This window comes from Acanthaster planci, linkage group LG06, assembly GCF_054643075.1.
Source record: "Acanthaster planci isolate LZ-2023a linkage group LG06, COTS_SCS, whole genome shotgun sequence".
In the NCBI taxonomy this organism is placed as follows: domain Eukaryota; kingdom Metazoa; phylum Echinodermata; class Asteroidea; order Valvatida; family Acanthasteridae; genus Acanthaster; species Acanthaster planci.
Window position 1 is genome coordinate 20,802,905 of NC_141782.1, and position 25,096 is coordinate 20,828,000.

Genomic DNA, 25,096 nt, shown 5'->3' on the forward strand with positions numbered 1-25,096 from the left:
ACGGCGACTCTCCTTCTCAGGCACAACCGTTGGATTTCCGGCAACTTCCGTTGCCCCTTCCTTATCAGACCGATGACACTGTTAACAGACCTTCCTAGACGACCCGTCAGCGTTTCCATCATGCTTACGTCCAGGTCTGTGCTGAATGGTCACGTCATACTCGGAGATTACCTCAAGCCACCGAGCAAGCTGACCCTCGGGGTTCTTAAAATTGAGTAACCACCCAAGAGCAGCATGATCGGTGCGAAGTAAAACTTTCCGACTAAACAGATACTGTTTGAATTTCTTCAGATAGACAACTACCACTAAAAGTTCTCTCCGGGTAACACAATAGTTCCTCTCGGCCTTGCTGAGCTTGCGGCTTGCAAAGGTCAGGACCTTCTCGTGACCCTCATGGACATGGGACAAAACTGCCCCCAGTCCATCCCCACTCGTGTCCGTGTCCAAAACGTAATCAGAGTCAGGTACGGGATATGCCAACACAGGTGCAGTCTGCAGCCTCAGTTTCAACTCTTCAAATGCCTCTTATAGCAGGCATCCGTCCAGCGAAACTCTCTTGACTTTTCAGTCAGCGCATGCAGAGGCGACGCTTCCTCGGCAAATCCCCTGATAAAGTTCCAATAATAAGAAGCGAGGCCTAGAAAGCTTCGAACTTCTCGGATACACCTATGTGTGGGCCACTCAGCCACTGCCCGAACCTTTTCAGGGTCGGTAGCCACACCTTCAGACGATACTACATGTCCTAAATAGGTCATAGAGTTCTGGAACAAAAAGCACTTACTAGGCTTCAACTTCAATCCAGCTTTTCGGAGTCTGGAGAGAACGACTCGAAGCCGTTCAATCTCCTCTTTCTCAGTCCTGCCATAAACAATGACATTATCTAGGTAGATGAGCAGTATCTCCCACTGGAGACCTGCCATCACCTTCTCCATCAACCTCTTGAACGTCACAGGGGCGTTACAAAGACCAAAGGGCATGCAACGCCACCTATACAACCAGTTCCGCACCACTGAGGTTGATTTCTGGCTCACGTCCTCGTCGAGGGCGACCTGCCAATATCCCGACGCCAAATAAATCAAGCGTCGAGAACCACTTTGCCCCTACCAACGCATCTAGCGTCTCATCAATACGAGGGACAGGGTAAGCATCTTTGATTGTTACCTATTCAACCCTCTGTAATCGACACAAAATCCTTCCGGACCAACACCACGTTTGCAGCCCAGGGACTGTCCGATAGTTCTATGATGCCCCTTTTCTGCAAATTTTTCACCTGCCTCGTTATTTCCTGTTAGTTACACAGGGGATGACGCCTTGGCCGCTCCTTAATAGGCCTTGCGGTGCCAGCATTGATCCGGTGTTTTACCACATCAGTCCGCCCTATGTCCTCATTACCACGGGAAAATACGTCCTGATATTCAATCAAACAAGCCTTCACCTCCTCATGATACTCCTCACCAATGTTGACCTTACACTGGTCATACAGATCATGCAGGTGACTCGGCAGGCCTCCATAGACCTCACACTCATGGTTCTCACCAGACAGGACAACGGAGTCAGCCTCAACCGCAGCAATTGTACCAACAGCTGTCCCTTTCGGACAACGCGTCTCTCCTCATTCGGATTAAATATCCGCACCGGTAGCGACTCGGCGTTTAGCTCCACCAGCGACCGGGCTAAAACTAACCCTCGCTGAGCCAATTCGCCTCCACCTTCGACAGGTTCAACCAAGGCCGGCTGTCGCATTGCCTCACAGGTACTGGCTAAAGTACCAGGCACAATAGCCTCATGGCCCACTGGGATCGCGGTGGTTTCCGCCACCAATACTCGACCGACGAACGGCTCACCAGCACCATTGGTACACCTTGATCTCTCTCCATTCAGCCTCAACTCCAACCTTCCAAAATCTAAGTTACCTCTGGTAGGTAACAAAAAGTCCATCCCTAATATACCCTCACACTCTTGTCGGCAAAAATTACCCTAACCGGGTAAACCGTTTTGCCTATTTGTATATCGACCCCAGTAGTACCCATTGTTGCTAATGGACTGCCATCAACTTGCCGAATGCTGGCCTCTTCCGCTTCCAGCACAGGCCTTTGCTCCTTGGAAATTTTATGGTAAACAACACTACTGAGTAAAGTGTCTGTTGACACTAAATCAACTAAGAACGGACACTTCGCCCCTCTAACGACTCCATCGACAAACAGCCCACACCTTGGCCGGGAAACAGACTCAGGCTGAGCACCTAGTGGCTCTCTGCCTTTTTCTGTCCTGTGCCTCTGGTTGGCTTCGTTTGCCCCTCGTTTGGGCCCTTGGGAATGTCCAGCCTGCCCATGGGCCCTCCGGTCGGCTGGCTGACGTTTCCTTGCTTCCTTTTCTCTTTCCGAGGCTTGTACATTCCATGGCAAAATGACCAACCTCTTTACACATGAAGCACTTTTACACACAAGGCTTCCTCTTCTCTAGTTTCGGCGACAGCTTAGCTGGAGGCTTATCGTCACCCTGACTCGGCCCCTTACTCGTGAACTCAGTCAACATTTTGACCACCTGATCTATCTTCTTGGCTTGCTGCCCAGCACTCTCCTCCAACTTCTGCAAACGCTCTTCGGTGCCCGAGTCCACGGCCCTTGTGAATTTCGTTGGCTTCTTCTCTGCTTGCCTGTCACTCTCAACTTTCTCGAAATTCTCCGTCTCTACAGCTGCACGTATCGCCTCGTCCAGTGTCTTCGGACGGGCGCGATAAACGCCTTCCCGGACCACCTGACTCGACACAGCATCCATGAAGTGATTTTTTCCCTAGGCGCTCACGTGGCCCTTCGGGAATCTCTGGGTAGGATTTCACCCCCAACTCACGGACTGCCCGCCCCAGTTCTTGAAGACTCTCCTTCAACCCCTGACGTCGGCTCCTTAAGTCCACGAGGTAGTTCTCAGCCAGTTGGCTGGGAGCAAACCTCCTGTTTAGAACCTGAACAAGTTCTTCAAACGTGAACTTCTTGGACCCGTCGCCAAGAATGCGGAGCGCATCACCCCGGAGGCTAGCAGCCAAGAACTCGGTTGCCTGCTCCTCACTCCACTGATTCACCTTCCTACACGCCTCAAAGTGGCGGTACTACTCGTTCCAAAGAACCTTACCGTTATACTGATCGGGGGGTAATCGTAGGCCCTCGAGGCCTACCGTCGGGTTTACCATAACCCTCACTACCCACCAACCTAGACTCCTTTTTTAGTGGCCCAGGGCCAACTCCAGGTGAGTCCACCTTATCGACAACCTTGTCAGATTTCTGCAGGGATCTCAGTCTCAACTAGACCCTCTAGACTCGGCCACTGGCCACTTGCCAATACCAGTAACTCACAGGCAAACTCAGGCTGCGGGACTCCCATTCCCAAGCCTCCAGAATTTACCAACCTTCGTATACCTACTACCATCCGGTGAGTTCTCAACAGGATTGGCAGTTGCTGTCCTGCAGTACGTCGCAAAGATCGCAACTCCGCTCAAATCCTAAACAGAATCCCCACCAAGGTTACCAACCCAACAAGGAATACAATGTACAAGGCAGTAACAACCCAGGTAAGCATAACCCGCCTACCTCGTTACAATTACCCTCACTGTGCACCTCTGTGAGGCACATCCACTTCACTACAAATGACAAAAAATTTTACTCTTTATTGGTAAACACTACTGTAACAAAATAACAGAGTATCCCACTTCTGACACCATTCCGCTAATTCCCCAATTAACTGGTTCACACGGGTTCCCTAACCCTATGATCTACCACTTCTTAAATAAACGAGACTGTCTAACAATCCCCCAATCTTCAAAGAGATCTGATATAATCGGCAGCTCCGGCAACTGAGAACAAGCACCACACTAACCAATCGCACCAGGTACACTTGAGGTAGATCCCCAACCACCAGCGGTCGTGCGTCAGATTTACACTCGAAACTCAGAACACAACACAACTCCACAGAGCTCTGGTTAGCTCTACCATCTTGAGAAGTCCCGGCAACCACGCAGCCAGTGCCGCGCCGAAACCTATTAAAGGTAGTGCACGCCTCTGATTGTTGCCGCGCGCATGTTTAATTAAGGCGTGATTTAGACGTGCCTGAATTATTAATGACCCAGACTAAACACAAGTCTGCGCAGCTACCCTGTTTCGCCAAAATATCACTCACTACGAGTGATCCCAAATCCTTTTTTTTTCATATTGAACAGTCATATATTACTCGTGCATCTAATGTCTGTTTAATCAAAATGACTTTCAAAGTTGTGTTTTATTAAAACTGGCCGAAAACTGAACGCATATTGTGTCCTAGTTTTGGATCACACATTAAATGTATGCACACAATGTACTTTGCTAACTCATCTCTCTAATATAGACGTTAGCAGAAATGTACGTGACGTAACGGGTTCGTCAGCTGTGCAGCTGAAAAAGTTAAGTCGAAATTTACACGAGATCCAATTTTTTAGAAATTCATTGGAATTCTTATTTTTGAACCAAGTTTTCTAAATTGAAGAATTTTTCATTAGAAAATAATCTTTTTGCAATAGTTCTGGCTAAAAATAGATTTGCCGCTCGTGTGGATACTTTCTGGAAACAGATCCAGAACGAGAGAAGTGTCACCACTTTCGTCGATCCCGTGCGTCCGAAATAAAAGTTTAAAATCTGAAACTGATTTGGTGGTAACTGTGGTATCTCTATCACATAAGGTGGACAGTGACCACATTTCACGTCACTGGAATTCGAGGATTTTTGTAGAGCTGCAATCTGACTGAATAATTTCGCTATCTTGAACTGGGGAAACGACTGTATTATGTGAAGAGATCTCACTGGTTGAGTTGTCTCTCTGTCAAAGTCGAGTTGTCCTAACGGACGACTTGGCAAACGGTCGAGTTGTCCGGACCCCGTTCATGGGCTGGCCGCCCGAACGCCAGGAACGTGCAACCGGTTATGGGTACAGACCAGTAAATAAAGTTCCATAGACAACAATGATAAATACCCCCACTTTAAAAATACGCGGGAAATACAAGTTAATAAGTCTCAGTTGTTCAAAACACACGGCAGATTAAAGCTCATCTCCTCATCTTTTCTTTTCCTTTCAATTTTTAGTGGCTTATCCAATGACTTTTCCCAGATATTTTATCCACAAAAGATCACCCCTAAAAACAGTCGTGAAGCCTGCAGCCATTTTGAAAAGAGATGCCTACACTCCATAGCAAAATAGACCGTTTTAGGGCACTGATTTCATCCAAAATTCACTCGGACATAAGCTGACATTCCTGTGGCTAGCCTTCACCTTTCTTCCCCTACAAAAAGTTCATGGCCCACAAAATGCTCAAATATCAGAGAATATGACAGCTTACAAATTGCGATTTGGCAATTTTGAGCCTATTTTAACTGGCCTGCAACCTTATTGCTACTACATGTAGTTATTTGTTGAATTTGAAGCAAACAACATGCAACATGGCGGCGTCCTATTGCATTCTTCGACAGTTAATGTTTGGGTAACTGGGCTAACGTCTTTTCCATTAAGGAAATAATAATTTCTGTCATGGAAAATTATTAATGTTAACGTTAATTTTGCAAAACTTTCCACTGTCTCCAGCTTTGTAAGCCGTCTCGATAGTTTTTGCGGCGTTTTAAAAATGAAATCTCACGAGTTTTTCGTGACTGTGTTCGTGTAAAATCCTGATGAGGAGGTGTTGTGTGAACCTGTTCCGAGAACAGTGTTCTTGAGTGATGTTCCCGCCGTCGGAGGGCGAGAACAAGAAACCCGTGTCAAGACAGGCCTCCCGAACTTGAGTTCAGTTCACCAAATGGTGACGTACCGCGCCGGTATGACATTCGTTGCACAATAAACGCTATCAAATGAGGGCGCCTTGTAAGGGGTATGCGAGCTGCTGGGCAATGCATACTTGGCATACTGGGGAAGAGCAACGTATGTCCGACTTGATTCAAGTCTAATGTACATGTACATACTGAGGCTGCATCCGAATCCGTTGTCTGGAGCTAGGTCTTGGTCTTCACTCCGCTGAAAGTACGTGGAGACGCGCAGACAATAGACCTAGCCGTAGCTCTGGGAGCCCGTTTCGGACACGGCCTAAGTTTCTGGCACATTGTCGCGGTTGGCGATGTTACTGTAGACTTTTAACACACAGCAAAGTGCTGTTCAATAATGTACAGAAGTTCCCGGATGTCCGATCGCGAGTCACCTTTAGGCGCGGCCCAATAAATAATGTATTGTGCACATGTTGCAAGTTGTCGATTGGGTTCTAGGGCGCGACTTTCCCTCGGCCTCAGGAATGTCAAGTGCGCCTCCGCAAAGCTCGGCTCAAGTTGCCAGAGGCTTGGTTCTAACGTTGCTTCACGCGATGAACAAGGCACCACCGACACCATATTTCCAGCGCAGGCTCGAGTGGTGATCTGCGGAGGGGGCATAGCGGGCTTATCGGCTGCCTACAACCTGGCCAAACTGGGGCTGACCGATGTGGTGCTTCTAGAACAAGGGAGGTTAGTCAACACAGTCATGAAGCTGCCTGGTCAACATATACCACAGAGTTTTCATTAAAGTGAAATCTGCCGAAATCAAACACTTTTATTTCTAAGGATTCAGCCTCAGGACCATCATAGTCACGATCATTTGCCCTGACCTACATGTACGTGATGTCCGAGCCATTTTTGTCCTAATTAGTAGGCCTAATTGAAGTGTGCACGTTTGAATGACTGCAGAGTGTTTGGGAAGTTGAAGGTTCCTTGACCATGTAATGATTATTTATAAAGTGCATGGTGCATATTTAACCATATAGTCTGGTGACCGACAACCGTAGTCATACTAGGTCCCTATTATTTCACCGGGATTGTATATTTGCCGCCCCCTCGCTTTGTAAAACTGGTCAGCCCCCTAAAAACCAAAGCCAACACACCAATGTGAAGTTACATCTTTGTTCCTCCTTCAACTTTTGATATTCAGTGTTGAAGAAAATAATCTTTAATAATGATGTTCATCATTGACTAAGTTACCGTTTGACATTCAGGATGCAAGCCCCTAGAAACAATGGAGTGCAGAAGGGACAAAAAAGATATCCTTAGCCACTATGCACATCCATTCATATCTACCCAATTTACACTGTACGTGCCATTTCATAATGATGTATACACAACCAACTCTCTCCTACAGAGAGAACCAAGGGCAACAGGTTTTTCGGGTTCAAATAAGCCCTGAAATGTTGGCGACAGTGCTTTACCACAGTGTTCATATTAGAGAAAAAATAAAGATTACATGTAGTTTGCCATTTCATTGAAAGTACATGTATTTCAGTCAATTGATATAAGATACATCAATCACACACCATGGCTCGTAACTTCCTTTATTCAAAGTGCTTCTGTATACTTTAGTTACCCTGCTGCCTCCATTTCAACCAGGGCAAAGGCAGATTTCCAAAACGGCTTTGACAAAAGTCTTGTGAGTGGAGTTCTTCACTTGCAAATCAGAGTGGGAAAGTGAATGCATCATACCACACTTTTTTCAAATCAAAATAATAAACCCCGCCAGGAGATTACGTTGAATCTGGTGTCATTGTTCCCCTCAATCAGTGACGACTCCTAGCAACACGGGGCATGGTGTTTTTCGGGGTCAAACAAGCCATAAAACACATTTGGCACAGTTTGTTTTTTGTTCCTTTTGCACTCCACCTCTTTTAGAAGTGTGCATCCTGAATATTAAACGGTTACTTATTCAATGTTGGATATCAGACGGTTACTTGTTCAACATTGAAAGTCAAACGTCAAATGGGACATAAGTAACTAATTTCACTCTGGTAGGCAGTGCTCTGTTTATTGCGCTGACCCTATGTTTTGGTAATTTTGAATTGTAAATTGTGAAAAAATGTGGCTTTTTTACTGATAAACCAGCCATACAAATTTGAATCCACCATGTGTTAAAACTCTCACACTTTCCCCTCATAATTTCCCTCAAACTGAAATTGCTGCACTCTTTTCACGACATCAACCCTACTTTTATTGAGCCTTATGTCACAGTCATCTTCCAAGGTGAATCTAAAAGTTAAACTGTCAGTCTTCACCACCACATTTCACCACCTATTGAATTTTGTCAAGTCAAATTGGTTTTCACAGTAAATGGCAAAATAAGGCACCTGGCGACTGTACCGTCATGGACATTACTTGTATCCATCATTACTGATTCTCAGGATGCTTCATCATTATAACCCCTGTTCACTGGGCCTGTGAATATTCCGAAAACCATCCCAGCTCCTGTGGACTATACAGCTCGTTGCAATTTCAGGCTCATCATACACAAGTAAAATGCACGTTGAGAGACGCTTTTCTGCAAGGGAGCTTCCATTAAATAGATGAACCCAGCAGCAGAACGTTTTTCATGAGCGGAGTGGCCAGTTGTGAGACCATCAGACCCATAGGACCAGTCAAAAGTGGAGGGGGGGAGAGTTGAAGTAATGGGAGACCACAGTTCCGTCTGCTTCCACCGTGGACTAGCAACTAGAACCCTGTAGTTAGTCATCTCTAAGTGGGTGTATTGGAAATGATGCACGTACATGATTGTATTTCCATTTACTGTGCATCTTGTCTTCATTTCTCACCCAGACTAACTTCTGGAACAACATGGCATGCAGCGGGACTTATCGGTCACTTGCGGAAGCCAGCCCTACATTATGCAGTCTCCGCTATGAGCGCTCACTTGTACGAAACCATAGAAGAGGAAACAGGACTAAGTACAGGTATGGCCTCCGTGCAGGATCGTCAGAGGGCGCTATGTTCAGTCAGGCATTGCTCATGTACACGTAGACATAGCATTTAGCCGCTTTGCACTGCAGGGCAAACATGATCTGGCTATAGACCTGTTTAGATAGGCATGGTTTACTGTACTTACTGAAATTTCCAGTGCCCCTTGACTCACTTGTCCGACTAGTTCCTCTTAGTTGAACTTGGCTGCTTATGTGCATGGCCTGTTGTAGCCAGAATTGCTCCCTGGGTGTACCCTGAATGTTGACAAGTATGAGCTTGTGGTAAGAATGACGATGTAAGTATTGTTTGAATACTGTTTTGATGACTCGCGCGAATATTTGTGGCATTCAAAAGTCGGCCATCTTATCTTGCGTGTTTTGAAAGTCCAAAGTTTTGGCCCAAATAAATACTAATCACAAATGGTTAACATCACTAAAGGACGAGAACCTATGCCACACAAGTACATGGACAATTAATTTTAAACTACCGTTAAAAAAAGACAGTTGAACATACGTGCATCAAATACATACAGGTTTTTTTCAACAGAATGTGCACAAAATTGTGGCAATGAGAGGAACTCACTACATTTCAAGTCAAAACTAAGTCATTTTATGGTAATTAACTTCAAGTACATGTATATGACACATTCTAACGAGGTAATAGAATTCTTCACATTTTACCATTATTCCATGGATTAAGATGAATCACAAGATTGGCAAGTTCACTCTTTTGAAAGTCTTGATCACGCATCACCCTTCATATCGGCATGGCATGAGTAAAAGTACCTGTAAGTAGAGAGTACTGAAGGTTGTCGCACTTATGCTCTTTTTGCACATAACTGTGCATGGGACGGCACTCTATAGATCCTTTCAATTTTTGGGCAGGATACAAGAAAACGGGCTCTGTGCTTCTTGCACAAACCAAAGATCGCATGATAGACATCAAGAGAAATGCTGCTTTAGCTAGGTGAGTATTCTTAGAAATGAAGACAAGTTAACTGAAGTCATCTCAATGAGAAGAATAGATCAACATTGTCCAACTTAACTTTGCCATATCAGCATCTTATTCTTTGTTCATCCTGTCTTTTTGGATGATCAGTTTTGGAGGAATTTGTTTCCGTTGAGTGATTGCAAATGAGTTTTGTCTTTAAGGTTTGAAATTAAATCTCAGTGCTACAGCCATAACTGTGTTTGATGCAACATAATATCACACCATTTTAACCTAAACCAAAGATCATACAATGGCGCGTAGTGGCGCAAGATGGAGAACTTCACCGCGAATACATATCAAACGTTGTAATTGATAGGCGCCATTTGAGCAAGCGATAGGCTTGCGCAATGCACATTACTGCATACTCGCAGGCGTCGCGGCAGGCATGTGCACCTGGTGAGCCTGTGCCGAAGCATTACCGTAAACCGCACAGGTGTATCACTTGCTCAAATGGCGCCCATGGTAATTACGCCTTTTGGGCAGAGTTATCCATCTTGTATCTTCGACGCTATACGATCTTTGACCTATACAAAGTGGGGAAGGGGTCACCCACAGGCATCCATACTCTGTCATTTTTTTCAACTCATGTCAGTGCATCAAACCCATTTCCCCAAGGATGAGAAATTTGGACCACACACTGCTGGCTCCATCGGAGGTCAGTGCCATCGTTCCCTGGGTGAAAACTGACGATCTTGAAGGAGCAATGTACCTGCCCGGGGATGGTATGACAGACCCTACCAACACCGCACTGTCTCTTGCAAGAGGTGCCAAGAATAGAGGTAGATAAGGAGGCATCTCACTGCTGAGAACTTTCGAAAAGGTCTAGAACTTCCAAAAAAAGAGCAAGCAAGAGAGCCATTTGGCTCACGTGTTTATCTCCGGTTTCCTTCGCACGAAACTACCAAAAATATTTCTCCCCAAAGAGATGCCAGTCTACTGCAGGTAGCACCCAAGCTTATGTAGGTACCCATTTATACTCCTTGGTGGAGAGAAGCAAGTAGGGTGACGTGACTTGTCCATGGTCACAGCCTAAAGCCAGCCGTTGGATTTGGACAAATCGCCTGCAGTGAGTACATGTTTTCATGTTTAATTTTTGGCTTGTCTGTCATTTGTTCTTTGCCGCAGTAGACTGAGGTAGCCCCTGTTTTGGTTTTTTTTTTTACTTTTTCTCTAGGTGTCAAGATTTTGGAAGGAGTCCAAGTCAAGGGCGTGCTGTCAGAGAATGGGAAGGTCTCTCAAGTTCAGACATCCCTGGGTGATATCAAATGTGAATACTTTGTCAATGCGGCCGGACAGGTGAGGAACAGCAAGTTGTGGGTTCCACCGTGGAACAGTAGAAGGCACTTTTCAGCCGACTTATATGCGTGCCGCATACGGTGCAGACTGTACATGACCAATTTTGCAGCAAAATGTGCACAAAAGCATGTACCTATTCCATAAGGGTGTAATACCAGGTACCCACATGTAGCCTGTCGGTTTTGTAACAATACAAGCCTATTTGTGAAAGTCTGCTTGTAGTTCCCCCAATTTAACAATCTAGTTAAATAAATGAGAAACATTTGGCCGTTCACGTTTGAAAACATTTTTTTCCACAGTGGGGACGAGATGTAGGTCTGATGAGCCAGCCGGAAGTCAACGTTCCAATGCACTCCACTGCACACGGATATCTGATCACCAAATCGCTACCTGGGCTTGATGTCAAAACTCCATGTATGTATAGATGTATTTATGCAGGGAAAGAACTGCTGAAGAATGCAGCTTTAAGAATAGTTTCTATGAGAATAGGCACTTTCCTAAGCTTGCTTCCCACAGGAACTGGGCGCCCTTGTTGTCCACTGTGTCCTGATGTACATGTACATTGTACATAGTAGATAAGCGTTCAGAGCTTCATAAGTGGCATAATATAGAGCAGTGCAAAGGCTGCATCCGAATCTGTTATCGAGAACTAGGGCAAGGTCTTCGCTCCATTGGAAATGCGTGGAGACGCGTAGACAGTAGACCTAGCCGTAGCTCTGGAAGCCCATTTCGGACATTGCGTAAGTGTTGGATCGCAACAATAAGAATTGTACATGGCACACTAAGAGGTGACCATTTGGTCATTCACAGGTATGCAATGTGATCAGAACCCTACTGTCTTGTGAACCCTCTCCTGGATGTTGTATGGATTTCTCTTGATCCCCCAATCGGGTCACCTGCAACATTTTATCCAGGGGAGAATCCTGCCAAGGGCAACAGTATCTAATAGGCCAGCCACTCCTGGGCCAAACAGTCTCAGAGTCCCACCGTCTCAGCGACCACTGGATCCCACGTGAGACATTGTACCATGGCACTAGCTCCTTTGCCCCCAGATTGGTAGCTGATGTTGCTGTTGATTGGAAGGTTTATCAAGGTCATGGATGGTTAAACCTTTTCTTGTTATGTCGTGTCGTGTCTGGGTCACAGTTGATGGCTCCAACACTCAACATATTTGAGATTGGACCAATAGCCTCCACCATTTTTGATTCTTTATTCTTATATCCCACCATCAGAAACATTTGCAGAGATGGTAACAAGTCAACTTTTGCATGTCCAAGTCAAGTCATAAGTCACTTGGACCAGTCACAAGTCAAGTCAAATCACAAGTCAATTTGGTCCAAGCACAATCAAGTCACAAGTCTCTTTTTGCAAGTCTGAGTCAAGTCACAAGACATTTGGACCAGTCACAAGTCAAGTCAAATCACAAGTCAATTTGGTCCAAGCACAAGTCAAGTTTCACTAAATGTGTGATTTCAAGCCACAGCTTTGTCTTGGTTCAAAGACCCTCCATATTTATTCTGCGATCCGCAAAACCCACCGTCAGTAGCCCTTTGATTGTCTCTACTGCAGATGTCCGTGACCTAGACAGCTTCAATTTAATCCGCGAGTGGAGCGGTGGTCTCATGTGCTGTTTCTGTGCCCCAAAAGCAGTGCCCATCTTCCATGAAGGCATCCCTGAGAATTCTGAGTTTTTGTCTCTCCCAGACAACTTTGATCTTTTCAGTAAGTGAGCAAGAAAATTCATGACTCATACTCACACTTGAGTCTGCTTTGAGTCACTTTATTTTGGCCGGCTCAGACTGTAGTAGGGGTAGGAGTTTACAGATATTTTTGGAACCGGGTACCCGTTTTATGTCAATACCAAGTACCCGGGTAAAAAATAAAACGAACATCATGTTCAACTTTTTTAAAGACGCTTTGAATTAAGCACTCCCAGATATCCTTCTATAGTCTGGGGCACTAGCCGAGAACTTTTTATGAGCGCAGATAAGTTTATAACCCAAAAATAATTTGAGCCATTTGCCATGTCGCACATTGTCGCACACGGTACGGTCACAATGCACATGTATGATGTCTCCACTTGGTTTTAATAGTACCTCAAATCTGGCCCATTTCTCCCTCAAAGTGGAAATTTAGAGGATGACAGCATAACAAATATCTGCTTATGGGTAGTTGTTATAAACATAACCTATTAGCATGAAAGCATGTCCTGTAGGCATTTTACAACCTCCTAAATATGGTATTTGATGCAGAAATTTTGCCTTCGAGATCGGGATGCTATTTTTGTTTTCAATTCTAAGCTGAGTAGCGTCATAAACTGATATAAAAAATTCAATATAAGGTTCAAACGAAGCTTAAAGTTGGGGGACAAACAAGAAAAATGTAAGAAGTCCCGAAGAAATGTTCAAGGCTACAATACAACAGCTAAGTGATTGGAGATGTGGCCTTGGGCAGACAAGACGGAAGTAAAAGTCTGGAGCCAAACAAAGTCTTACGGTGATTTTTTGTAAGAAAGCAAGGCATAAGTTGATAGGCCTTTTATAAAACTGTAATTGTTTGATCGAATAGTTTTCTGACTTGTGTTGGTAACAATGTGCAAGTCCAAGTCAAGTCACAAGTCATTTTGTGCAAGTCCAAGTCAAGTCACAAGTCAACAACTGATTGTTACAAGTCAAGTCGAGAGTCAAAACAATAAGGCTTTGGTCCGACTCGAGTCCAAGTCAGGTGACTCAAGTCTACAGCTCTGTTAATTTGTTACAAAAATTGCTCCGTCCATCTCCAAACCGCAGTTATGACCGTAGGACCTGGTTTTTCAGCAACACAATGATTTGTCAGCAATTCTGCCCTTCACTTTTTAAGTTCACATACATTTTATACATGGATCTTTTTTTACTTGTACCTGGCCTGAAAAAAATGGAACTGGGTTTTGATGTCTGTGGGCTTGTACCTGGGTACCTGGCATAGCGTCTAAACTATAGTCAAAATGAACAACTACTGTGGCTTGGGCTCTCCATTGACCCATTCAGTTGTTAATTTTTCTCCACAAAACAACTCAAATTCAAACTTATTACCTGTTAATAATTGAACTGACCAGCAAATTTCTAATAATCACTCTTTCTAAAAAATTACATCATCCATCATTGGTATTTTATTTGAACATTTTGGACAGTAATCGGCAACGATACGGACAACAGCCCAAGGCATTCTGTATAAGGAAATAAAAACATACCCTCCCTTGGAGACTGTCAGACCTTTGGTTTGTTTTTTTCCGTCCATGATTTTCAGAGTTTCACATGGAAGGTTTTCTCCACCGAGTCCCAGCTGGGGATAAAATGGAAGTGCAACAGCTGTTTAGCGGGCCCGAATGCTTCACCCCGGACCAGATGTTCATTTTTGGTGAAGCTGCCGAAGTAATGCTCAGCACTCTCATGTTTCTTCTAAAGCTGAACCATATCCAATCCCACGTCAACATGTGAGCACCCACATGTACATGTATTTATCTGTGAGGACTGATGTATGCATTGTGCGTAAAGCTCTTGACTCTCACCACTGTGGTCCAGGGTTCGATTCCCAGCCAGGGCCATATGTGAGTAGAGTTACTCATTGGTTCTTTCTCGTGCCACAAGAGTTTCTCTCCAGGTTCTCTGGTTCTCCTCCCTGAGGTCTACGATCTCTGACTGTGCTTCATTGTCAGATATTGGCCACTATGACTTAAGGATTGATGAGCCTTCCAATTAAAGGAAAAATAATTAAAAGGACATTGTTAACCAAAGCTCACTGGTCACTTCCGGCATGTTCTAATTCCCTTGCTTGACAATTATTCGTTATAATTGCAGATGTCCGGGTACAAGTCCAGTTGTCCTATCATATTTCCACCATTTTTTTGTGTAATTGCTACTAATGAGATAAAGTAATTAATTTTGACGCTGCGTAATGTTTGTCCTTACTTTGAAGTACATTTGGGCTGTGATTTTACAAATTTACCAAACTTTGTTATGCCCCTTTAAAGTCCTCCAGGGGTTAGGGTTCCAAATTTGTAGAAGGCGTGGACTCCGCGGAAACAGCGCATGGTACACAAATTAGTCATAACATTATGGTGACTGTATGTCGCTATGATAGTTGATTGACAGGGCTAGGTTTCTGCTCATGTTCTCAGATGAGGAACTACTATCTCATGACAGGGATTAGCACCATTGGTGTCACCATGTCTGGTGGCTTGGGTCAGCTCTTGGCCGAGCTGATCGTTCATGGCGAGACTTCCCTGGGGTACTGGCCAGTCAACCCTCAGCGCTTCTCACCCAAGCAGAACAACAAGGCATTTCTGAGAGAGAGAGTTACAGAAGTAGAAGGTATAGATATAGCAAAGTTCTTCTTAGTTCTTGAAAACTGTCTTTGCAAACAGCGGACGAGAACCAGTGAAGCAGTTAAGACCCTCATATGTACGTCTCTCATTCACTTTTGCTTTATAATATGTTTAGAATCATTCCATATGAGCTAAGCGTTCGACATTGACAGCACCATCAAGTTTGAGTAATGACTATAGTTAGCCAAAGGTCAACCAGCATTGCTTGAGCAATGGATGTTTTGGACCATCCAGTCAACCATTTGGAACTAGGCCCAGGGCATGGTCGCATCAATAGCTACTTTTCAGTAGAAGATATGATATATGTTAAAATAAATGTGCAATATGTTATTGACTTTATCAACGGCAGGATGTGAGCAATGGTGAGATTTTTGCTTGGCATTTAAATTCCGAAGCAATAATTTACTAATTCATTTTCTGTTTGAGAGGTTTTGTGAAATCCAACTCTCAGTTTGAAATGTATCTTGCAGAAATTCCACATGCAAAAGACGGCAGCCATCTTGGGTTTAGTGGTATTGTTTCTGTAGTCAGTCACTAAGAACCTGTCCCTGGTTTTCACTCAGCCCAACTCTTCCTTTTCATTTTAGGAACCCACTTCAAGATTGGCTACCCTCACATGCAGTACAAGACAGGGAGAAATTTGCGTTGTACGGCACTGCACGACCAGCTCCGCCAGGCGAGGGCAGTCTTTGCAGAGTGCATGGGTCTGGAGATACCGCAGGTGTATGCCGGCGAGGGCGCCAGCGGTAGGTTTCAATTAGTCTAATCACAGCAGTTAAGGATTGGAAGCCAGAAATGGATCACTTGCACTTATGGGGCCAAGATGATCTTGCACTGGGTTTAACGGTAATGCTCCTAGATCCATCAGAATCATTTAAGGGGTATTGCAAGATTGAGGAAGGAAGAACAGGCCACTTTTTCCTTCAGGTATAGCTCAATACCCCTGTTGAGTTCAGAGGATGTGATGTTGGTTTCCTGTGGTGTGACAGATTGGAAAGATTTCTAGTACGAGACTGTTGAGACAACAGGGAAGTCGGAATTGCGGTGGTGCATAGCAACTAGTTGAAATCATGAAGTTGGGCTGCCTCTTTGGTACTGTTGCATCGAGGTTAGGTAGCCAGTCTACGGGTCTGTTTGTTTCACACAGACACAGATCTGAATCTTGATCAGTGAATCCATCACTGGGTTACTGACACCAGAACCAGGCTAATAGATGGTGTGAACTAGTTTTGGGATCACTGATCGCTGATCCAGATCTGTGTGAAATAAATAGGTTCCGAGTTTCAATGAGATCAACTTTGAATTTTCATTTGAACGTCTTATGATCAAAGAAACCTACCATTAAAGTGACACTTTTATTGTGAATAATCATTATTAAGTCCGAAGGAGCCAGCTTTTCCAGAACTAATTTCTTGAGGTATAGAGTAAATTTAGAGGCTGGTAAAATGCAAAGCATTTCCTGAAAGTGAAACCTTTTCACATGAAACCAATCAAATGAAAATGAACTAAATCAAGAAGTTACATATACTGCCGTCTGTGTTTGAGGGTAGAGCTTAGCTAAGCAAACATTGATCACAGCCTGCGGTAGTTGTATGATGTAATGAAGAAATTGAATTTGGCGGAGACAGCCAATCAAACTGTGGATAGTGACTTGGATTGTCTCATTTCAGAGGCACTTGTCGAAGCTATTCAGCGAGGGACGTTTTACAAGCCAGGCTGGTTTGACATGGTCAAGGCCGAGTACCGTGCTTGCCGTGAATCTGTGGGTGTGATCGACGTGTCATCTGTAACAAAATTTGAGTTAGAGGTGTGCAAAGCTGAACAGATTTCTATTTATGACGATTATTCCTTGTATGACTAAGAAAGTTTAAATGCTGCGTCTTTGTGAAATAGGTTACTGTCCAAAACCTCATGGAATGCACGGTTACTCACACTTTTATTATAGTTTTCCCGTAAAAAAATTAATCTGAGCTATTTTACTTTATTTTGTAAAATGTGCAACAATTACCACTGAAGAAAGTTTTCTAAAAAGCAGTCTTGTTTTTGTTTCTTGTAAGTTTTTGTGCACATTATTTGAACGCTTGGAATGCCGTGATCACAGAAATGACGTAAAAAAAGACATGATTTTGTGGTTTTTGCTATCATTGGTCATTTTTGCGCAATTTGACAGGGTGAGACGGTTACGTCCCTACTCCAGATGCTATGTCTCAATGATGTGGACATTCCTGTGGGCACTGTAGTGCATTCTGGGATGCTTAGTGAGAAGGGCAGTTATGAGGTCCATTGTGATATAGTTCGCCTGGATGACCACAGGTTTGTCATGCCTAAACCACTCTACCTCCCCCTGCCTCATTTAAGATTTCCCACAACTTCTTTCAGATGAACATTGTTAACATGACAACTTTACATAACATGAATTTCACTAAGGTGTGAACTCAAAAAGCAAATCTAAAGTAACTGGGTTCCTATGGATAGCTGAAGCTACATTAAGAAAAGTCACCGCTTGTCCAGAATGAATTCATTCGCATGCTGTAAGAAGTCGTAGCGCAAATCAAACTTATATTTTGCCATCTTCTTTATTTTAGGTATTTCCTGATATGTCCCACAATCCAGCAAGTCAAAGGATATCACTGGATTGCCAGACACCTTCCTAAAGATGGCTCGGTCAAGCTACAGGATGTGACCAGTCAGTACACCGGTCTGAATGTCCTAGGACCAAAGGCCAGAGATGTCCTACAGAAGTTGACCATCACACCGCTGAGTGCCGCCAGCTTCAAGCCGTTCTGTCACAAGGTGCATTATGGCACTTGATCAATTGCCTATAGTTATAAAACTTACCCAGTACCTGTCGGAGAACAATTTAAGACCAAAAAATTGCTTGAGATAGGAAAGCTGGGGAGTGGGGTCAGCAAAATGAAACAAGTCATGAAGCACCTGCATTTGTGACGGATGGCTGTTGCCATGTGGATGCCCACTCAGAGTAAGGGGGTTAATTTGGAGCTAGACTTTGGGTATAGAGGCTTTGCGTGGAAGCCATCTTGCAGGGTAGTCCTTTCGTTACATAGGGAAGCTTCCTTTGTGCATACCCTGTGGAACAAAAGAGCTTGTCTGCACGATGGCAGCCATGCCAACCCTCTATAGCATTCCACACTCCAACTTCCTTTTTTTCCAGGAGCTAAGCCTTGGTTTTGCATCCGGAGTTCATGCCATGACCGTAACAGACACGGGTGAAGATGGAATGGTGCTTTTTATTCCCAATGAGGTAGGCGACTTGCTTCTCATTAACTGATGCGTGAAGGATGCAGCTTTCCTCTGTCAAATTTAGACTACGCATAAGTCCCCCCACAACCTTGGCAAATGAAGAGGAATGATCGACATTTGAACGTCATTGCTATTGTGGAACTGGCCTGCATGTCGCGACGAAAATTGGTCGTGCTGTTTGTGCTCATTTAGATGAAATTGGTGTTGCTGTTTGAGTGCATTGTTTGAATGCATTGAGATGAAAAGTGTTGGTGCTATTTGTACTCGGTCAGAAATTACTCACGTTAAATTGTAATCATTCAGACAAAAATTGGTGGTGCTGTTTGTGCTCATTCTGATAAAAAATTTGTGCTGTATTTCTACAAAAAGTAGCTTCATGAGTAGGTCACAACAGCACTTTCTACTGTTGCTGCATGGAAACTAACAAGTACATGTGTATCAAAGATTTTGTCCTTTCTTATCTCTGCTCTTTTCTGTTCTATTCCAGTCAGCGTGGCAGGTGTATGGCAAACTAATCAGTTCTGGAAGAGAGTATGGTATACGCCTCGTTGGCCACTATGCCCTAAGGTGGCTTAGGTTGGAGCAGTTTTACCCAACCTGGGGTGTTGACTTTAACAACGAACACACCCCATTGGAAATCGGGAATGAGATAGCTGCAAAATTTGACAAGGTGGGGACTAGTGTGTCTTGAAAGATTTTATGACATAGTATAGTTTTGACATAGTAAAGGACATATCCTTTCTGTTAAAGTGTGAATATTCATATTGCTTTGCTTTGTTATACAAAAGATTAATTCAGTTTTGCATGAAGTCAAAATTTCTTCTTTTATATTAGGGAGTGGAATTCATAGGTCAGTCGGCGTTGCTAAGACAACAACAAGAGGGCATCCATCGCCAACTGACGGCCTTCATCTTAGAGGACCACAAAGTGGACCGTGACCTGTGGTGTTGGGGTGGGGAGCCCATCTATCGTAATGGTCAACCGGCCGGAATGACCACGTCCAGCAGCTTTAGCCCCACCCTGGGATCCATGCTTTGTCTAGGCTGGCTGAGCAATACCGACCGTCAGACGGGCCAGACCCACGAGGTCACTCACGACTACGTGACCAAGGCCAAGTACGAGATTGACGTTGCTGGTAAGATGTTCACAGCCAGAGCCTCTCTGTACCCACCAAAAGAGGTCCACAAACGGCCACTTCAGAGGTAAATTCTTGACAAGCCAAACTATGTCAGGACAATCGGGGGGGACACCATACTGCATTGTGTTCAGGGAACTTGTGTCATTTTCTTGTCGTGTTTCTAGCAGACGTAGTCTCAATAACCAACGTCAAGAATGTATTCTCAAAAGTTTTGCATCCACTTTGCTAAACCTCTACAAATAAGCATTTTTGTGAAAAAAATACTGTTTGCCGCTGAAATTTTTAAGCAACTTGATAATTTCTAAATTTTTATGCATTTCTTGAAACTGCTTTTTTAAGTTCACTCGTGTAAATGAGAGTTACTAAGATGGAGTATTGGTTTATTTACATTTGTGAGAATGTATTCAGTGTACACATCTTTAGGCAGGTAACCACCAGACACTCAGGAAGCCCCAAATCATGTTGTCTACGTATTGCAAGTGGTTACTGACCAACAGATATTATTTGACAACCAGCTCCCAGGCTCGGTATTATTTTTGGCTGGAAATCTCGAAATTTTAACACCAACATGTACCACAGCTTCTTGTCACAAGATTCCACAGGTGCCCATAATTGAGAAAGTAATTTGTACAAGGTGTGCACATGTCTTACTGTGACATCTTTGCTATGCCCAAGACTAGCATTTGCTAGGATAACTCACAGCAGAGTCAGGTTGCCACACACAGTCAGCTTCCTTGGAAGAGTTGGCTCTTAGAATTGTTCACGTTCACGTATTAACGGCAACCACTGAGGGCATATGTGTGTACATGTCACCTGTTACGAGGTATAGGGCCTGCTCTTTCTACATCAATGTCATAGTTTTGCTGGCATCTGGTAAATCCGTGTCTGGACGTCAGTTTAAAGTCCGTAAACATAATTTTCCGTTAAAAAATCTCATGCACCAAATAGTAAAAAAATACTACTGTAAATGGAAATATAACCCTTTTAAGCAATGGGAGAAATATTACTCTTGCGGTGTAATTTGATGCCAACCAAAGGCATAATTTCTGCAAATTTTAGCCACCCTTAGGTGTAGTAGGGAACAGACCGTTAACCGTTTTTCTGCATAATAGCTGGCACGACGGGTCTGCAAGGGGGTTGGGTGCTTCTTTCTGAGCGAGAAGTGGTAACATCATCAGATTTGTCAACATCTCTGTTGACTGCATTCAGAAGGTGTTTATATTCTGTCGACTGGCTAGGCCACTTAGCACAAGACTAAAAGTGCTTGCACAAAATCTGTCACATGGAGAGGTCAATTGATAGGTAGTATAATTCTACATTCCATCGTAAGATAGTCTGAAATTAATGTGCAGCTGCAACTTTAACGTGCTTAAATTTATGCTTTGTCCAAACCCATATCGTGTATCATAAACAGCACTGAAGTTTCTTTAGCTTATAGACTGTGTTTGAGCTAATATGTTGAAAAATCAGAAGCCAAAATGGAAGTTATAACCTGGCCATTTTGATTTGCACAGCAACAAATTCTTGTGAAATGCAACTTAAACAACAAAGACTTCCAGGGACCACAGTATCACGTTGCTCATTTAATCTGTTTTATTATTCTCATAGTCAAATGATGCTCTACTGATTTCTATTGTCGTAAAACTGGAAGCAAAATAGGACATTTCTCGTAAGGAGTTTGTCTCAAGGATTACAAAATACTGATGCAGATGTAGCACACCTAAGCATACCATGGAGCTAATTTATTTTGTACAACTAAGAACAGTACAGCAATGGGCTCCGTGCCTGCATTGAGAACATAATACTGGGTACAAAACTATGTCACACAAGTTGGGGGTGTATGTTTTAGGTAGACTTTATTTTGCAGACTGATTGCTGGTGAAGTGGGTGACTGTGGGTTTTTTTTGTTTCCTTTCCCTGCAGAAATTTTTCTTGCTTTGCAATAAAGTCTTACACCTTGATTAAATGAAGTCTATCCTACTTTTTTCCAAATTTTGAGGCTTTAGAGGATTTGTTTGATATGAGGAAATGAAAGTTCTGAAATCCATAGACTTTATTCATAGAAAATGTTAATTTTGGGAACTTGAGAGTGGAAATAAAGATAATAAAATTTCTTGACAAATTTAGTTCTTGTCTACTGTGAGGAATAAGTTTAAATTTGTAATGAAACAAATCTTAGGTGTGTGAAGCCAGATTTTGTTGGGGGAGGGGCGGAAGGCTTGGAGTGTACGTCAATCATGAAATAGTCTGGTGCCATCCCACACTAGAAAATTTATACGAATAGATTCATGCAGCAAGATTAAAAACGGTGATGTAAAATACTGATGTATATGTCATACATGCATACAGAACAAGGAAAACAGAGTTTGCATAACTACTGGAGCCACAGCTTGATAAACAGAGATCTCTTCCCTCCATTTTTATTTTTTAGAGCTAAAACAGAAGGGGACAGGAATCTGTCTGGAAGTTGGTGCTCGTGCTCATAATTCACTGGTTCCTCTACATTTATTAATGAATAGTATCCTTCAATGCAATGTTCATTTGCACAATATGTTGCCAGTATTTCCCATACTGTTACATTTGCTATTGAATGCTTGGAATAGGCAAAGGGACTGCATACCAAGAATGCTACCCTGGAGATGGAGTGCAAAGTAAGCATTCCAAAGATGGCAGATCACAGGCAAGTGGATTATGTTCCATGTCTACGCTAGTCTTGGTTCCAAGACCTTCCAGTAGTTATTCCGCGACACAAAACACACGTGCACTGTTAGAGGGCGCTGTCACCACACAAATCAACGCAGGAAGCCTGTGATAACGATTCGTGAGGTGACAGCGCCCTGTACAGGTACAATATGTGTGATGATTCGCGGTGTCATGGATCAACTGGAAGGTCTTGGAACCAAGACTATGTCTATGCAGGACAAGGGAGCCAGTCTAGAAAGCAGATTGGTTCACCTTACTTGTTTCTATTGATAATGATGAGTAGTACACCGTGGTTCAGGACGTACATGTATTGGACCAACAACACGTTCCCATCATGACATAAGGGCTGAATTCTTTTCTATATAAACAGGAACATTTATTTCTGTGTTACGGAAAATAAGTAATGTTAATTTTGCAAAACTTCCCATTGTCTATGGCTTTGGAAGCCATCTCTCTACTTTTTGCAGATGTTCAAAAATCAAAATCTCACGAGTTTTTCCGTGTGTTCCTGTAAAACCCTGACGAGGAGGTGGTGTGTGATCCTGTTCCGAGAACAGTGTTCTTGAGTCGTGTTCCCGCCGTTCGAGCGCGAGAACAAGAAACCCGTGTCAAGAGCAGGCCGCCCGAACTCGACCAATTATTGTTCTGTTGAACATGCCCCTGGGTATGCCCCACTGTCACTCATGTACTACTACAATGCACATTGATGGCAGTGGTTTGCATTGTAACATCCAAGGGGGTAATTTATCACTTAGTCTATCGTATTTGGCACATGCACAGTCGGCTCCAAAAATGTTTTGTGGACTACAGCAACAATGAAAGAAATGTGCCAACGGAGATTCAACTTCAACTTTCTGCAATGGGTATAAATAAAAGTAGCAGATTAGAATGAAAAAAGCTCAAACGAAATCAACTTTCATCTATCTATACAATCATTTTAGCATGTAAAAATAAGTCTTCTAAAATACCATAGAGATAACAGATACATACATTACAATATTGTATTTACAAAGAGAATATATACATTGTTACATGAATACATGTGGATTGGATGACTTCATTTTGGGGATGTATCCTATTGACACCTTATGACCAAACCATGTATTTCTAACTCCTCCAAAACTTGGACTGAATTGTTACTAGATCCGCTTCTATCAAAACTTTGGATATTCTTTAAAAGTCTCAAAATTCCTTACAATACCCCCTAAATGTTGGTTTAGCATTTTGAACCATCAGTGCAACCAGCAGCATCACAACTGCCCTCTATTCAGTGTCACCCTTGATCAGTGATGAGTAGCTGATTGGTCAACAAGAACTGTTACCCAAAATACCGGAAACAACAGGCAAAACATGGGCCGTTTTCCAATACACGACTTGGGCTCCATCTCAGGCTTCCTGAGGTTGTGAGTGCAATAGTAAGTCTGATAGTGCCACAAAACATCAGGTAAGATGCAAAAGAGCCAAATTTTACAGTACTTCAATTTTAGTTAAAATGCTTCTGGCCCACAATCAGGGATTGGTTTCCTACACAAAGCCTGAGACGGATCCGAAGTTGAATATTGGAAAATGGCCATAATGTCATGTGTAGTTTCCATGTGTGCTTTCCTGTGGTGGCTTGATAAACCCTGTCCTATCTTACTACCATTGGAAAACGTACATGTAAGCAAAACGTGACGTCATGTTTTAGGTCTACTGATATTTCTCCAAGCGCTCCCTTTATAGATATATGTATTCCCCCCGACATTCTCCTAGTGCCCCTCCCAAAGAGGAAGACTCTTGATTTTAGATCCACCGACGTTCGGAATGAAGCCAGCTAGTGACACTCGACAGAGGCAACCGTTGAAACAAATGTGACCAAAATCTCTAGAAATGGACCAGCGCCTGGCCAGAAGCTAGCTGTCACCAGCACCACATCTTGGGAAGCATGGATAGGGGATTCGGGCAACCACACTACTGGAGGCTACCTTGTCTCCTGTACCCAGAAAATGGAGAGAAATCAATGACAATACACATGAGCATTCTTCTTTTATTATTAAAATGAGGCCAATATGTACATACTGCCGGGGCATGCATCAGAACTACATGTAGATACCAGAACATCTGATGTCAAGAACCAGTTTTGAATTACTGGACCGAGTACTGGTGACAAATTTGCAAATTACCGACAGTAATTGCTCAGTCAATGACAGGGTAATGCTGAAATTTCTGAAAAGGTTCTTCTTGAGGGAATTCAAAATAAACACACCAGGCTACATGGAATATAGCCAGGAATTTACAAAGAAGGTTAATTGGAATTCCAGGCAGGACTGCATTTGTCTATTTGAGTGAAATTCGAGGTAGCCCAATGCTCTTTTCTTGATGTCTTTCCCTTTCAATTTTGGGGTTGGGTTTCTAACGCGGTACCCAGGTACCTGTGCTTTACTTTAACAGGGTACCCAGCCCCCCAGACTACCCCTAAATAGTGCACCACAAACTTAATGTATATTTCATATTTTGTTGAGGCTGTTCATGGCAAACGACTCCAAGCACATCACTGTCAAATAAATGTACATCTACACACTAGTTCACATGTATAGATGCAACTTCACA

At 43.4% G+C, this 25,096-nt stretch overlaps 2 protein-coding genes across 4 annotated transcripts in view; one reads left to right on the forward strand and one right to left on the reverse strand.

The window, feature by feature from the left end:
- The first annotated feature begins 5,961 nt into the window (after positions 1–5,961).
- On the forward strand, positions 5,962–21,930 carry LOC110986615 (pyruvate dehydrogenase phosphatase regulatory subunit, mitochondrial-like). 2 transcript variants are annotated; one of them, XM_022248620.2, is made up of 16 exons: positions 5,962–6,506; positions 8,616–8,749; positions 9,641–9,722; positions 10,362–10,525; positions 10,921–11,042; positions 11,342–11,456; positions 12,612–12,764; positions 14,328–14,452; positions 15,199–15,391; positions 15,993–16,151; positions 17,076–17,212; positions 17,576–17,718; positions 17,991–18,198; positions 18,578–18,667; positions 19,154–19,336; positions 19,501–21,930. In XM_022248620.2, the coding sequence occupies exons 1-16, from the start codon at positions 6,232–6,234 to the stop codon at positions 19,870–19,872; spliced, it is 2,655 nt and encodes an 884-aa protein (XP_022104312.2). In that variant the 5' UTR covers positions 5,962–6,231; the 3' UTR covers positions 19,873–21,930. The 2 variants fall into 2 exon arrangements, with proteins under 2 accessions (XP_022104312.2, XP_086994101.1); XM_087137975.1 differs by lacking the exon at positions 5,962–6,506 and adding an exon at positions 6,524–6,652.
- Positions 21,375–25,096, reverse strand: part of LOC110986639 (serine/threonine-protein kinase H1-like) — a 33,320-nt gene continuing 29,598 nt past the window's right edge. The window contains exons 3-4 of one of the 2 annotated variants that reach the window (XR_015425639.1): positions 22,711–24,479; positions 21,375–22,530 (exon numbers count right to left, since the gene is read on the reverse strand). Coding sequence is in view for 1 of the 2 variants with exons in the window: in XM_022248659.2 (XP_022104351.1) it covers positions 24,468–24,479 (12 nt within the window). In the remaining variant the exon portion in view is untranslated. Of the gene's footprint in view, positions 24,480–25,096 lie in introns of both variants that reach the window. The other variant, XM_022248659.2, reaches the window with a different exon arrangement.